We start from the raw sequence: 15,268 nt of genomic DNA, 5'->3' as shown, positions 1-15,268 counted from the left end.
ACGTTTAAAAAGTTAAACTTTTAATTGGATCAGTTTTATCATCTATGAGTTATGTAGATGGGTAATGAACCTCTTGTTCTTAATATACAGTGTATAGAGGAAAGTCTTCTTGGTAGAAGTAGTCATTAAAGTTTTTGTTGGTTGTCATTAGTATCTAGTCGCATAAAAATTGGATATAAAAGGTTATTTAGTGATGAACAAATTAAGGAAGAGAATATTTGGGACACCTGGGTGGCTCAGTGGTTTAGTGGCTGCCTTCAGCCCAGGGCGTGATCCTGGAGTCCCAGGATCGAGTCCCACATTGAGCTCACTGCATGGAACCTGCTTCTCCCTCTGCCTATGTCTCTGCCTTTCTCTCTCTCTCTCTCTCTCTCTCAGTGTCGCTCATGAATAAATAAATAAAATCTTAAAAAAAAAAAAAAGGAAGAGAATATTTTGAATAATATAATGGATATATTGTAGAAATCTCAAATTGAATATTATTTCTTATTTGGAAAATTCATTAGGGTCTGGTCAAGTATAGCAGCTTTGAAGTTCTGTACCTTGGAAAAGAACCTATTTTAAGTTATCTAGCACTTTTAATCTGTTGGGAATTTTCTTGGGTTTTAAATGTCAGTTATTTGAATGAGTACTCTGTTAATTTTTGGGGAGAAGAACAATAGCTTTCTCATTCTCTGAAAGTATTTGGGATTGGAGAAGCTCTCATTTAAAGAGAAAGCCTTCTTTATATTAAGATAAATTCATGAACACCTGGGTGGCTCAGTGGTTGAGCATCTGCCTTTGGCTCAGGGTGTGATCCTGAAGTCCCAGGATCGAGTCCCACATCGGACTTCCTGCATGGAACCTGCTTCTCCTTCTGCTTAGGTCTCTGCCTAGGTCTTTGCCTCTCTTTCTCTCACTCTCTATGTCTGTCATGAATAAATAAATAAAATCTTAAAAAAAAAAGATAAATTAACATGTATATTATGATGAACTGGTAATTATACTAGGTGAAAATATAGGAAAAATATTTGTAAACATTAAATAGAAATTACACTTTTAAAATTTATTTTTATTTATATTTTAAAGATTTATTTATTCTAGTAAGAGAGTATGAGCTGGGGGAGAGGCTGGGGGGCATAGAGAGAGAAAGAGAGCCAGACTCTCTGCTGAGTGTGGAGCCCAATGTGGGGCTGGATCTGATGACCTCTGCGATCATGAGCTAAGCTGAAATCAAGAGTCAGATGCTTAACCAACTAGGGCACCATCCAGGTGCCCCTAGAAATGACTTTTTAAAATGTGACAAAAGTCAAGCCATTAAAACCATGGTATATTTTGCAACATAAGAATTTAGGAATTCTGCAGAGAAAAAAATGTTGTAAGCAAAATTAAAAGAAAAAAAAATGAGGAAAGTATTTGTAATACATGTAACAACCTAGGGTTAATTTTCATATACAAGTGTTGGTGTGCATTTTATAAATTAAGAAGCGTGAAAGACTGGGAAACCCAAAAGAATATAGGTAAAGTACAAGAATGATAGTTCATAGAAAAAGAAATACAGATGATGTTAACATTTAAACAAATTTTTAAAAATGTCATTTACATTAATATTTATATACTTAGTAAATTACACGTTAGCATTGTAGTGAAGTACCATTTTTCACCTATCAGATTGTCAAAGATCAAAAAATTTAATACTTTGTATTGGAAAGGGGGAAACAATCACATACTTTTTGTTGAGAGAGTAAATTGTTAGTGTTGGAAGACAGTTTGACAAATCTATAAAATGTGAAATAAAGATATCTTACACTCTTCTGTTTTGTTTCAAGATATTTATCCTGTGCTATATTTTTTAGGTACAAAATGACTAGATGTTCATTGCCACATTATTTATAACAGAAAACAAAAAACAACACTGATTGCTAATAGTCAACTAATAGTAGATGGTTAATAGTTATAGTACATCCATACAGTGAAATACTGTAGCTGTTAAGTGAGGAATATCTGTAAGTACCAACATGGCAAGATGTTCAGGAAACATTAAGTATAAATGTAGAATACAGAATAGTAAATCAAATGTGCACATAAACAAACACACGTCTTCTTAATAGGCATGAAAACTAAAAATTATTTTTTCCTTTTTTTTTTTTTAAAGATTTTATTTATTTATTCATGAGAGACACACAGAGAGAGAGAGAGGCAGAGACACAGGCAGAGGGAGAAGCAGGCTCCATGTAGGGAGCTGGACGTGGGACTCGATCCCGGGTCTCTAGGATCACACCCTAGGCTGAAGGCAGGCACTAAACCACTGAGCCACCTGGGCGGGCTGCCCTAAAAATGATTTCTTCTCAGGTCATAATTAGATGATTGGAGGGATGAGTGTGAAAGCGAGATCTGCTTTTCACTTTGTACCCTTTACACGTTAGCAATTTTTCTTTTTTTTTTTTGTTTTGAGCTTTTTTTTTTTAAAGTTTATTTATTTATTTAAATAATCTCTACACCCAAGGTGGGGCTTATACGCCCAACCCCAAGATCAACAGTTGCACACTTCTCCAGCTGAGCCAGCTAGGTGCCCCCTTCTTTGGTGGTGGTGGTGGTTGTTATTGTTACTGTTTTTCTGTTTTGTGTTTTTTCTTAAAGATTTTTTTATAAAGTTTTATTTATTTGAGAGAAAGAATGAGCGAGCGAGAGAGAGATGAGCCAGGGAGAGAGAGAGTGCGAATGCACAAGCAGGGGGAGGGAGAGAGGCAAACTCCACACTGAGCAGGGAGCCTGATGTGGGGCTTGATCCCAGGACCCTGAGATCATGACCTGAGTGGAAGGCAGATACTCAACTGACTGAGCCACCCAGGTGCCCCAAAGATTTTATTTATTGGACAGAGAGAGCACAGGCAGGAGAAGCAGCAGACAGAGGGAGAGGGAGAAGCAGCCTCCCCTCTGAGCATGGAGCCTGACTCGGGGCTCAATCTCAGTACCCTGGGATCATGACCTGAGCCAAAGGAAGACTCTTAACCAGTTGAGCCACTCAGGCATCCCTCACTTTTTTGTGTTTTTTAACCATGGAATAGGAATGTGTGTGTGCGCATGTGTGTGTTTTAGGATTTATTAACTTATCTTAGAGAAAGAGTGTGCGTATGCACAAGCAGGGGGAGGGGCAGAGGGAGAGAGAGAATCCCCAAGTAGATTCCCCTTTGAGGGAACCCAATGCAAGGTTCCCCAGAACCTTGAGATTATGACCTGAGCCAAAATCAAGAGTCAGAGGCTCAACCAACTGAGCTACCCAGGTGCCCTAGGAATGTTTTTTTAAATATGTTAACTATTCAAAGAAATGATTATAAAAATTGTAATCTTAAGATTCCTGCAAGCAGTTTGAACTACTACTTGAAATAAAAGATTTATATAGAAACATTAATTCTAAAAGTTAGTTTGGAGAATTGGTACCCCACATGTTTGGGAAGTTGACTGGAGGGGTGAGTCTTCAGCTATTAAAGAAAATACTGTATGCCATTTTTCCCGCCTGAAGCTTGGTGCTGAATATTTAGTTCACTGCCAAACAAAACATGGCGGTAGCTCCGTGGCAAAGGATGCATTTTTCAACAACAAAAAGAAATAACCAATTTAGTAAGCTATTATAATTCACATACTATAAAATTCATCCTGTTAAAGTCTATAATTCCATAGGTTTTAGTCTATTTAGAATTGTGCAAACAGCACCACTATCCAATTTCAGAACATTTTTCTCACATCCAAAAGAACGCTGATATCCATTAGCAGTGAATTCCCATCTCTCCTCTGCCTAGGTCCTGGTGACCACTAATGTGCTTTTTGTTTCTATATCTCTTTTGGACATTTTGCATAAATGGAATCATACAAAGTTATGGCATTTTGCCAATGGCTTTTTATACTTTGCAGTATCTCCAAAGTTTCTGTTGTAGGATGTATCTCTAATTCATTTCTTTTTATAGTGAATGATATTCCATTGTGTAGACATACCACACTTTGCTTGTCAGTTGATGAACATTAAGTTGTTCCCACTTTCAAGCTACTGTGAAAAATGCTACTCTGAACATTAATGTACAGGTTTTTGTGTATGCATGTATTTTCAATTCTTAGGAGTGGGATTGGTAGATCATACAGTGATTCTATATTTAGCATTCTAAGGAACTGCCAAACTTTTTTCCAAATGGCTACACTGTTTTACATTCCCACCAGCAAGGTACAAATGGGGACTCCAGTTTCTCTACTTTCTTGTCAACAATTGTTATTGTATGCTTTATTTTATCCATCCTAGTAGCTGTGAAGTAGTATTGTGGTTTTGATTTGCATTGCTCTAGTGGTTATGATGTTAAGCATCCTTTCAAGTGCTTATTGACCATTTGTGTATCTTCTTTGGAGAAGTGTTTATTCATATCTCTTTTCATTTCTTATTTGGATTGTCTTTTAATTGTTGAAAAGGATGCATTTAAAACAGTTCTTATTGTGGTATAATGGATATAACACAGAAGTTACCATCTCAACCTTTTTTTTTTTTTAAAGATTTTATTTATTTATTCATGAGAGACACAGAGAGAGGGGCAGAAACATAGGCAGAGGGAGAAGCAGGCTCTCTCTGAGGAGCCTGATGGGGGACTCGATCCCAGGATCCTGGGATCAGGACCTGAGCCAAAGGCAGATGCTCAACCACTGGGCACCCCCGGTACCCTCTCAACTGTTTTTTAAGTGTATTGCGTAATAGTGTTAAATACATTGATATTGTTGTGTAACCAATCTCCAGAACTCTTATCGTCTTGCAGAACTAAAACTCTCTACCCATTCAACAGTAATTTCCCATTCCTTGCTTTCCCCAGCCCCAGGTGACCACCATTCCACTGTCTCTATGAATTTGATTACTCTAGATACCCTATAAGTGGAATCACGCCGTATTGTTTTTTATGACTAGTGTATCTCACTTAGTGTCACATCCTCAAGGTTCTTCCATGTCATAGTTTGTATTAGAATTTTCTTATAAAAGAATGCATTTTAATTACTTATGTATCCTTACTTGTGTCTCTTAATAAGGAAAATGTGTGTATTTATGTGTATATATATATAGTCACACAGTACATCTATACGTATGTGGGTATGTACAAACAGTAATAATCCTTTGATGCTTGCTGAACCAGAATGTGAGTAGAATAAAATAGTATTAACTATATGAACAAACATTTGTGATTTTTGCATCATTTATTGTATAGATATTAGAAGTATTTTTTTTCATCTTAGAAGTATTAAAAGAAACAGAAAGTGAGGAGCAAAGAGAAATGACATCTGTGTAATGAACTTTTAAATCACAGACTTAGGGGATCCCTGGGTGGCTCAGAGGTTGAGCGCCTGCCTTCGGCCCAGGACGTGATCCTGGAGTCCTGGGATCAAGTCCCGCATCTGGCTCCCTGCATGGAGCCTGCCTCTCTCTCTGCCTGTGTCTCTGCCATTCTCTCTTCTCTCTCTCTCTGTGTTTCTCATGAATAAATAAAATCTTTAAAAAAATAAAAAAATAAGTCACAGACTTGCTTGGAAGTATCTACAACCCTGGAATATTTTCCAAAGTCTTAATTGAAAATGTGATATATGCTTTGGGCAAGAGATTAAAAGCAATCTGTTAAAATGGCATCTTGAGGACCCTGAGCACATTTAGCATATAGATATTGAATCCTAAATATCATTTCTACTCCCCTTGGAGAAGTGACCAAATTTTGGAAGGTGAGGAAGTACTCAGAGGTTGGTGGGGTGATGTTGGAAGGACATAGGAGCAGGTTTGAAGAGACTACCAGAGGCCAAATTGGAGATAATTTGAGAATTGAAAAATGATAGATAATGAAGATAATGGATTGTAATACTGTGAATTAAGAAACAAAAATTCATGAATTCGTAGAGATTTTTTTAAAAAGGCAAGACAGGGAAAAAATGAAAAACAGAAAAATGCCAATTAATACATATGGAGGGAATAATAGAACCTTTAAAAAAATCACTATTTAAAAATCATCAATATGATTGAATTGGGCAGAAATCATCAATCTAGAACAATTTAGAGGAAGGTTGTTGGGGCACAAAAATGTTCATAGTCCTATGATTATTCTACATAGGACTTATTAATTACAAAGAGAAAATTATGCCTTTAAGATAAGAGTAATCTATGTTGTTACCATATTTAACTGAACGGTTGAGCTTGGCAGGTCCAGGGATGAGGTGACCCAACATTATGTGCTTCCTGATGTGATGCAGTGGGAGGTGCATAGCAAGCCTTAGGTGCTGTTCTTGCTACGTCTTTGATCTGAATCTAATCATGAGGAAATTCACACATCTAGAATATAGGGTATTATGTGGGACAGCTAGACAGGACTCCCTAAAGGAGTCTGTGCTTTAAAGAACAGAGAAGTGGTAGGTACAGGAGAATTGAGGGGAGAATATTTTATATTGACAAATGCAATGCATAAACCTTGAGCAGTTTTAAAGGACATTTTGGGGACACTTGAAATTTGAGTATGGTACATATATTAGATGACACTGAATTGATGATTTTCTTGAGTGTATTAATGGTGATGTGGTTGCAAAGGGAAATGTCCTAGTTTTTTGGCAGATTCATGCTGAAGTATTTTGGAGTGAAGTATCGTGATGTCCACAGCCTATTTTCAGATGGTTTGATAAAATAGCTGGCACAATATATCAAGTTGGTGACTGTATATAAGGAAAAAAGGGTATTCAATGTATTTGTGGATTTAAAATTTATCATAATTATAAAAAAGAACATTTAAAAAACTGTAGTTTTGGGATTTAGAGATAAACGTGTTATCCAGAAAATAATAGGTAGGGTGATAAAAGCATTAAAAAAATCTAATAATTGTGACTGAAGGCCTTGACATTTTAAATCGAATGAGGCTTTAATAATGGCTCAGTGATAGTCCCCTTAAAAAAAAATCTTATACAAACTTAGTACTGAAAAAAATATCCCTAAGGGTTTTTTGGGATTAAGATGGTACAGTACTGCCTATAGATTAAAGAAGGTCCTTTGATTTCTGAATCAGGAAAGCCAGATATTGCAGGAGTTATTTTGTTTCTTTGATTAATTCCCTATTTTTCAAGTCTAATACTTGTTATCTTATTAATTCTAAACCTCATAACTGATTAAAAGTCTGATGAAAGCTACTTTTTTTTTGTTTTTTTTTTGTTTTTTTTTTTGAAAGCTACTTTTGATGCTTAATCCAGAACTCTTTTTCATAGCACTAGTGTTTTTCACTCTTTTTTTTTTTGTTTTGTTTTTCATTCTTTAGACAAGAGCCTCTCTTGTAGAGCAATCTATATGAAAAATAGTTAAAGTTAGTTCTCTCTTACTCTTTTCCTAAAACACACCCATCCCTCAGTTTACATCTTTGTCTTATCCCTAAAGGGCTTTTGTGGAACCTTAATGACTCTCTGGAACACTGTTTGAAATCTTAGGATTGTGTGTAGTTGTATCTATTAAAGGCCTTTTTCCCTTCTTACATTAGTTGTGGCATAGTAGTCTTAACTTTTTAACTTTTTTATATGGAAAGTTTCCAACACCACATATACAAATAGAATAATAAAATGAACCCTCATGTAGCCATCATCACCTTTAATAATTACCCACAATTTGTTAATCTTGTTTTTATCTTTGTCTCTCTCTTGCTGAACTATTTAAAAACAAATCTCAAGCATAATATTATTCACCCCTAAATATTTAAATATAAATCCAATGACTTTAAAAACATGGCAATACTATATCATACCTAGTGGTGTTCCTTAGTATGTTATTATCTTTTTTTTTTTTTTTTTTTTTTTATGATAGTCACAGAGAGAGAGAGAGAGGCAGAGACACAGGCAGAGGGAGAAGCAGGCTCCATGCACCGGGAGCCCGATGTGGGATTCGATCCCGGGTCTCCAGGATCGCGCCCTGGGCCAAAGGCAGGCGCCAAACCACTGTGCCACCCAGGGATCCCCAGTATATTATTGTCTTAAACATAGTTCATGCTCAGACTGTACTAGGTGTTTCAAAAAAACTTTTATGGTTGATTTGCTTAAATAAGATCCAAACAAGGTCCAGACACTGCAGTGAGTGTCTGACTCCTGGTTTCAGCTCAGGTCCTGGTCTCAGAGTCATGAGTTTGAACCCTATGTTGGGCTCCACACTCAATGCAGAGTTTGCTTAAGTTTTTCTTTCTGTCTCCCCCTCCCCTCTCCCTCCTTTTCCCTCTCTCAAATAAATAAATCAGTCTTAAAAAACAACAACAAAACCTGTCCTTTTGTCCTGTAGAATTTCCCATATTCTAAACTTGGTTAATTGTTTCCTGTGGTATTTAACTTAATCCCTCCTACCTCCCTTTTCAAGAACACTGGCTAATGGTTCTTTCTGTTCCATCACATCAGGGGGAGCATGATGTCTGATCATTTACTTTTAGTGATTGGAATAAATAGTCTTTTCAATAATTTTTTAAAAAAAGATTTTACTTATCCATTTGAAAAAGAGAGAGAGGCAGGGGGAGGAACAGAAGAAGGACAAGCAGACTCTGTGCTGAGTGTAGAGCCTGACATAGGGCTCTGTCCCAGGTCCCTGAGATCATGACCAAGAATCCAAGAGTTGGATGCTTAACTGACTGCTCCACCCAGGTGCCGCTCAATAATATTTTAAGTTACTATACACACAGTAAGACATACAGATCTTAGGTGTATAGCTTAATGAATGTTCACATATGTATATATGTAACCACCACCTAGATGAAGATCAGAACATTTCCTACGTCCTAGCAGCCTCTCTAAATGCCAGTTTCTTAGACTCTACCCTCAATGTAACTAATATTCTGGCTTTGGTCATCTAAATTTGTCTTCTAAATAGGGAGTTTCCACGGGAGACTGGGTGGCTCAGTGGTTGACCCACCTACCTTTGGCTCAGGTTGTGATCCAGAGGTCCTGGGATAAAGTCCTCAGGTTCCCTGAGGAGCCTGCTTCTCTCTCTGTATCTCTAGTAAATAAATAAATAAATACAATCTTTAAAATAAATGAATGAATAAATAGGGAGTTTCCAGTGAACCTCCATTTTGAAAATTCCCTATTTCAGATGCTTAAATTTCTTTTTTCTTTTTTAAGAATATTTTATTTGTTCTTGAGAGAGAATTGTGGAGAGGGACAAATTCCATGCTGAGTGTAGAGCCCCATGTGGGGCTCTATCCCATGACCCATGAGATCATGACCCTGAGCCAAAACCTGGAGTTGGACACTTAACTGATTGAGCCACCCAGGCGCCCTCTGATGATTTTTAATAATGAACATAGCAGACATTTAAGGACATCTTTTGAGATAATATTTATTAGTTCTAACTGCCTATTTTAGAAAAGCACTGAAATGTATGTTTATAAAGAGGATGGAATAGAAAAGGCTTTATTTCTTGGTTTGGTCCAAAGTGTATCCAAGACTATTTTATTTGATTAATAATTTATATATACTGAAACATAAAAATATATATCCTTTGACCCCCTCAATTCTGCTTCTCAGAATTTTTTTTTTAAGATTTTATTTGTTTATTCATAGACACAGAGAGAGAGAGAGAGAGGCAGAGACACAGGCAGAGGGATAAGCAGGCTCCATGCAGGGAGCCCGATGTGGGACTCGATCCTGGGTCTCCAGGATCACACCCCAGGCTGCAGGTGGCGCCAAACCACTGTGCCACTGGGGCTGCCCTACTTCTCAGAATTGATCCTATAAATATACTTTATAGGATTTTTTTAAAGAATTTATTTATTTGAGAGAGAGAAAGAGAGAGAGTGAGCACTCACGAGTAGGGGAAAGGGCAGAGGTAGAGAAAATCTAAGCAGACTTCTGCTGAGCATGGAGCCAGATGTGGGGCTTGATCTCACGATCGGTGAGATCAGGACCTGAGCCAAAATCAAGAGTCAGTTGATTAACTGACTGAGTCACTTGGGTGCCCTACTCTATAAGATTTCTATAAACATTATTATATTATCCTACACATATACCTTTTAAGATGATTTCATCTCTTGTTAGAGAAGATTGGAGCTGACTTAAATATCCCTCATTAGGGATTTTGGGAGGGAGTAGATTTTTGTTACTATAATATACATATAAGAATATACTTCTCAGCCATAAAAAAGAATGAACAGGCTATATAAGTATTGATAAGAAAGGTTCTTCAAGATAAATGAAAAAAACAGATACGTATTTGCTTATATATACATAGAATGGATATGTTTGAAAGGAATCACAAGAAATCTGACAACATGGATTGCCTTTAGGGAGTGAAATTTTGGGGGATTGGGAAGGTTGGAGATGGGTGGGGCAGAGACTTCACTGTGGATCCTTTTGTAGCTTTTGACTTTTAACTAATTAAAATTTAAAAATTCACACACTGGAGATCTAAAATTACTAAAACATTTTAAGTAAATATAAGAATTTAATAAAAAGAATTTAATCAGTAAAAATTTTCTTTATTCTGTAAATATAAACATATAATATATTGTGTTTTCATTATCTTGGTAGATGACAATAGTAGGAAAATTGGTATGAAGTTGGCAACTTTATATGCCATGGTATATATACTTTATATAGAGTCTTGAAAAAAAAAGAATATTTCCTTTGTTTTCTCTTGACAGCATGCATATGCACTAGAACTTCTATTTGATCAATTGCATGAAGGAGCTAAAGCTCTTGATGTAGGATCTGGAAGTGGAATCCTTACTGCATGTTTTGCACGTATGGTAAGAGCTTTATTTTTCATTTTGTTCCAGCAGAAACAATTATATATTTGGCTGTATGTTTCTTTACTAGCAGCTTTTGAGGTTTGTTGTTTTTTTAATTCTATTAGTATAGCAGTTGGAATATGTATCACTTAGGATTTTTTGTTGTTGCAAGTAACAGAAGATTAAGTCCAAACTGGCAGAGGTGAAAGGTTATTTATTTGGTTTATAGAATGGAAAAGTCTAAAGTGTCAACTGGCATTTTGTGTGGCTGGATTCAAAAGAAGATCAGACATTTTTATTGACTGAATGTCTCTTTGGTTCTTGGTTTGGCTTTGCTTTCCTCCAAATGTTGGCTTCAGTCAGGCTCTTCCCTTGTGATCACAAGATGGCAACCAGTAGCTTCCAGACTGCATTCCTGCAAATTCTCAGCTGGCAGAAAATGATATAGAGAGTCTGATTTCTAAACACTCCTACAGGGTAATTAGAAATAAGAGTAGAGCTTCTTTTATATTAAGAAAAGTACTCTTAGAAAAATGCCTTATTTATTATACTTCAAGTTTTATTACTTATCTGTCTGGTAAGTAACTATGCAATCTGTTTGAAGGCCTACTCAGGCACCTTGAGTAAAGGTTTATCTGTGCACAGATAATCAAATCAATTTGATTATTATGAAAAATCTTGTCCCTGGGAACCAGATAGGAAGATTCTGGTTAAGTTAGGTTGGGATTTATGGATGATGCATCTAAGACTAGAATTCATTTAACTTGCTGTTAATATGTAACTGGTAGACTACTAGCCTAAGCTCTAGGGAGGTGGGAATTTTGATATATTTTTTTTCATTGATGTATTCTAAGCATCCAGAACAGTGTCTGTTCCTTAATAAGAACTCAGGTATTTCTTTTCAGTTGTTACTTGTTTTATAGAAATTAAGCCTTCCTTAATGTAATGTCAGGATTTTTTTTTAAGACTTTATTTATTTGAGAGAGAGCATGTGCTAGAGAGAGCATGAAAGAGAGAGAGGGAGCACAAGCAAGGTGAGGGGCAGAGGAAGAGGTAGAAGCAGGCTCCTGGCTGAGCAGGGAGCCCAGTGTGGGGCTCCATGGCAGAACCCTAGGATTATGACTTGAGCCAAAGGCAGAAACTACTCAACAGATTGAGCCACTCAAGCACCCCAGGATATTTTTTAAAGCTTAGACACAATATTTACTTAATGATATGTTCTTAATATTTGACATATGGTTTCAGAGAAAAATTCACTTTTTAAAAATCATTAGACTTCTGAATTATCTTTTTAAAAGTAGTGTTAATTTAATATTTTTCATACATTTACCATGTGTGCTAGTCAGTGTTCTAAATGCTTTTCACATAGTCTCTTTTCACATCATTTATAAGATATGTATGTACCCTTTTCCTTGTCATTTTATAGCTGAGGAACCTGATTCATAGAATAACTTGCCACAGTTGTACAGGTGTAAGTAAGTGATGAAGCTTAGATGTGAACCCAGGTAGTCTGACTTCAGAGTCTTTATTGTCTTTCTTTATTTTTCAATTAATATTTATACTTTGAGCCTTTTTATATTTTTATGTATTTTATATTTTCCATATATGGCAGTACAATCAGGTGTAGAAATCCTTATAGAATTTTTTATGTAACATTTTAATGTTTGAAGTCACACTTTTAGATGCAATTTAAATTAAAAATGATAGCACCACCATTTAATATTAGTTAAATGCAATTTAAGTATTTAATATTAATTTATTAAGCAATTATTAAACATTTAATATTTAATATTAATACTAAGCAGTTAAATCTTCAGGGTTTGGGGTTTAAAAATTAGAAATCGAAGAAAGGATTTTTTTTAGTATTGTAAGTTTTTGTAACTGATTCTAGTTTCATAATTACTGAAATATAATTATCCATTTGAGGGTTATAGCTGAAAAAAATTGTATTTGGTAAATATTTTACAGCAAACTGAATAACTAATTGAAAGCTTAGGCTGTTTGTCTTCATTTCACATTGCAGAATATGACTGTAGGCGAGGAAACACTTTAATGACACTTGAGAAAGACAAATTTAGGTCAGTGAGCTATTGAATTATTCCCTCATTTCCAGGTTGGCTCTAGTGGAAAAGTCATAGGAATTGACCACATTAAAGAGCTAGTAGATGACTCAATAAATAATGTCAGAAAGGACGATCCGGTGCTTTTGTCTTCAGGGAGAGTGCAGCTGGTTGGTGAGTATGAGAAAACTTTAAAAATTTCCTCTCTGGAGAATTTTTATTTTCAGAAGATCCCATGTAAACTAAATAATTCTCAAGCTAATTTTTGCTTCTTTTTTTTTTAGATATTCACTTCAAGTAGTACATAAGGGAAACAGTTACTATAAAATGTTATGCTGGTTCTGCCTTGACCATGGTGCTGATATGATTTAACTATTGCAGAAAATGTTCCTGTTGGGAGTTCTTTCTTCATTGCTTTTGAAGAAGTAATAGCAAAGTAGCAAGTGCCCACTATGAAAAATTTAAAGTGCAGAAATCTTTAAGATAAAAAAGAAACCCTCCTTTTCCCTCTTAAGTTTTCTAGACATATAAATATATGCTTGAATAAGTAACATATACAGTTTTTTTAGTTGACTCATACATTCTGTCCTGTAGATTGTTTTTTTCAGCAGTATCCATGTGAGCACACTAGAAATAACAAACATCAAACTATGCATAGAGCATAAATGTGAAATTTAGCAAAAATACCTGCTTCATCGCTATACTGATCTAAAAAGAGAGCAGCATTGGTAGCTTGGATGTCTTTTGCTTGCTTTTCCCTCCTCAGAACTCTTTCCCTTCTTTTTAGTGCTAAACAGCATCATTACTTTTATGCTTTTCCTGCCTAATTGTACTTCCATAAACAATGCTTAATTTAATTTTGAATTTCAGATAAACTGAATCATACAGCATCATATTCTATGATGAATGCCTTCTTTCATTCAACATTGTTCATAAGAGTCACTCACATTTTTTTATAGTTAATTTTTATTGCTAACGTTCCAGTGTAAAGGACATTACCAAAATTTGTTTGTTTATTCTACCATTGATGGATATTTTGGGTTATTTCTAAATTGGAAATGTTCAAAATACTGCCTGAACATATGTATACAAAGGTCCAAATGCATATTTGGAGCTTCATTTATGTAGAGTATTACTGCAATTCCATGGGGTAACCATAGATCCTGCAAAACTTTTTAAAAGTGATTGAACCAGCTTACATTCCCTTCAGCAAGATATCAGCGTTTTTAGTTCTCTGTCTTATCAACACTTGGTATTGTTAGATTTTTCTTTTTAACTACTTAGTGTATAGCAGTATCTTTTTGTGATTTTAATTTTGTATTTTCCTCCTAAGAGGTGAGGTCAAACACTGTTTCATATTTTTGATCATTTGGATGTCCTCCTTTGTGAAATGTCTTGTTCAGATATTGAGTTATTTGTATTTTTCTTAGATATGTAGGACCTCTATAGATTAGCCCTTTGTCTATTTATACATATTGCAGACCTTTTCCGTCACTCTCTGGCATGCCTTTTCACTCATATTAGTGCTTTCTTGATTAATAGAAACAGTTTTAATGTATCAAACTTACCAGTGTTTTCCAGTGCTTTCTGTGTCCTCTTCTTTTTTTAATTAACTTATTTATCTTAGAGAGCTTGAGTGGGAGGGGGGGAGGGAAAGGGAGACAGAATCTGAAGCAGACTCCTTTTGAGCACAGAGCCCAATGCATAATCCCATCTCACACCCAGGAGATCACGACCCCAAGATCACGACCTGAGCCAAAACCAAGAATCAGATGCTTAACCTGAACTATACCACCCAGGCACTTCTTCTGTGTCCTCTTTAAGACTGCTCTAAAATCATGAAGATATGTCCCTAAGTCACATATTTAGAACTCTGATCTCTCTGAAGTTGATTCTTGTGTATGTAAGAGAGAGATTCAAGTATATATTTTTTTTCCATGTGAATATCCAGTTGTCCCAGCATCAATTATTTAGTCTCTCCTTGCTCTGCTTTAAACCTCCTATAATTCTTTACACCGAATAGTTCCCTCCGAACTGATTTTTAAAGCATAATTATTTTCTTTCAGTGGGGGATGGAAGAATGGGATATGCTGAAGAAGCCCCATATGATGCTATTCATGTAGGAGCTGCAGCCCCAGTTGTACCCCAGGCGGTGAGTTGAGTTGAGTTTTCTTCTGTGTTTTTCAGCTTTAGTCAACTAAGGCTGTAAAAGATTTATAGACAAATGACTTCTAGATGATCAAGACATAATTAGATTTTTATGTCATGCATTTTAATTATACTTAGTAGGTAATTTTTTTAATATGAAAAGAGTTCTGTAAATGATTTGGAAAATTACAGAATCATAGTCCGTGGCTGTCTTATTTGAAACTGCATTTGATCCATGTAAGAACTAGTATGCCTGTAAAATTAGGAAAATATATCTGGAGTTCATGATCTGATAATCACTTGGTCCTTTATTAAATACCAGAATATGGGAGATTG

The 15,268-nt window shown here is 35.6% G+C and overlaps 1 protein-coding gene across 3 annotated transcripts in view; it reads left to right on the top strand.

Annotated features, from left to right (window-relative positions):
- The window catches only part of PCMT1 (protein-L-isoaspartate (D-aspartate) O-methyltransferase), a 44,866-nt gene that overhangs the window by 16,869 nt on the left and 12,729 nt on the right, over window positions 1–15,268 (top strand). For all 3 annotated transcript variants that reach the window (XM_025997996.2, XM_025997995.2, XM_072718840.1), the window contains exons 4-6: window positions 10,638–10,742; window positions 12,838–12,958; window positions 14,851–14,936. In XM_025997996.2, the coding sequence (XP_025853781.1) occupies window positions 10,638–10,742; window positions 12,838–12,958; window positions 14,851–14,936 (312 nt within the window). The remainder of the gene's footprint in view (window positions 1–10,637; window positions 10,743–12,837; window positions 12,959–14,850; window positions 14,937–15,268) is intronic.

Source organism: Vulpes vulpes, chromosome 1 (assembly GCF_048418805.1).
Source record: "Vulpes vulpes isolate BD-2025 chromosome 1, VulVul3, whole genome shotgun sequence".
In the NCBI taxonomy this organism is placed as follows: Eukaryota; Metazoa; Chordata; class Mammalia; order Carnivora; family Canidae; genus Vulpes; species Vulpes vulpes.
This window is presented reverse-complemented; position numbering and strand designations above follow the sequence as displayed.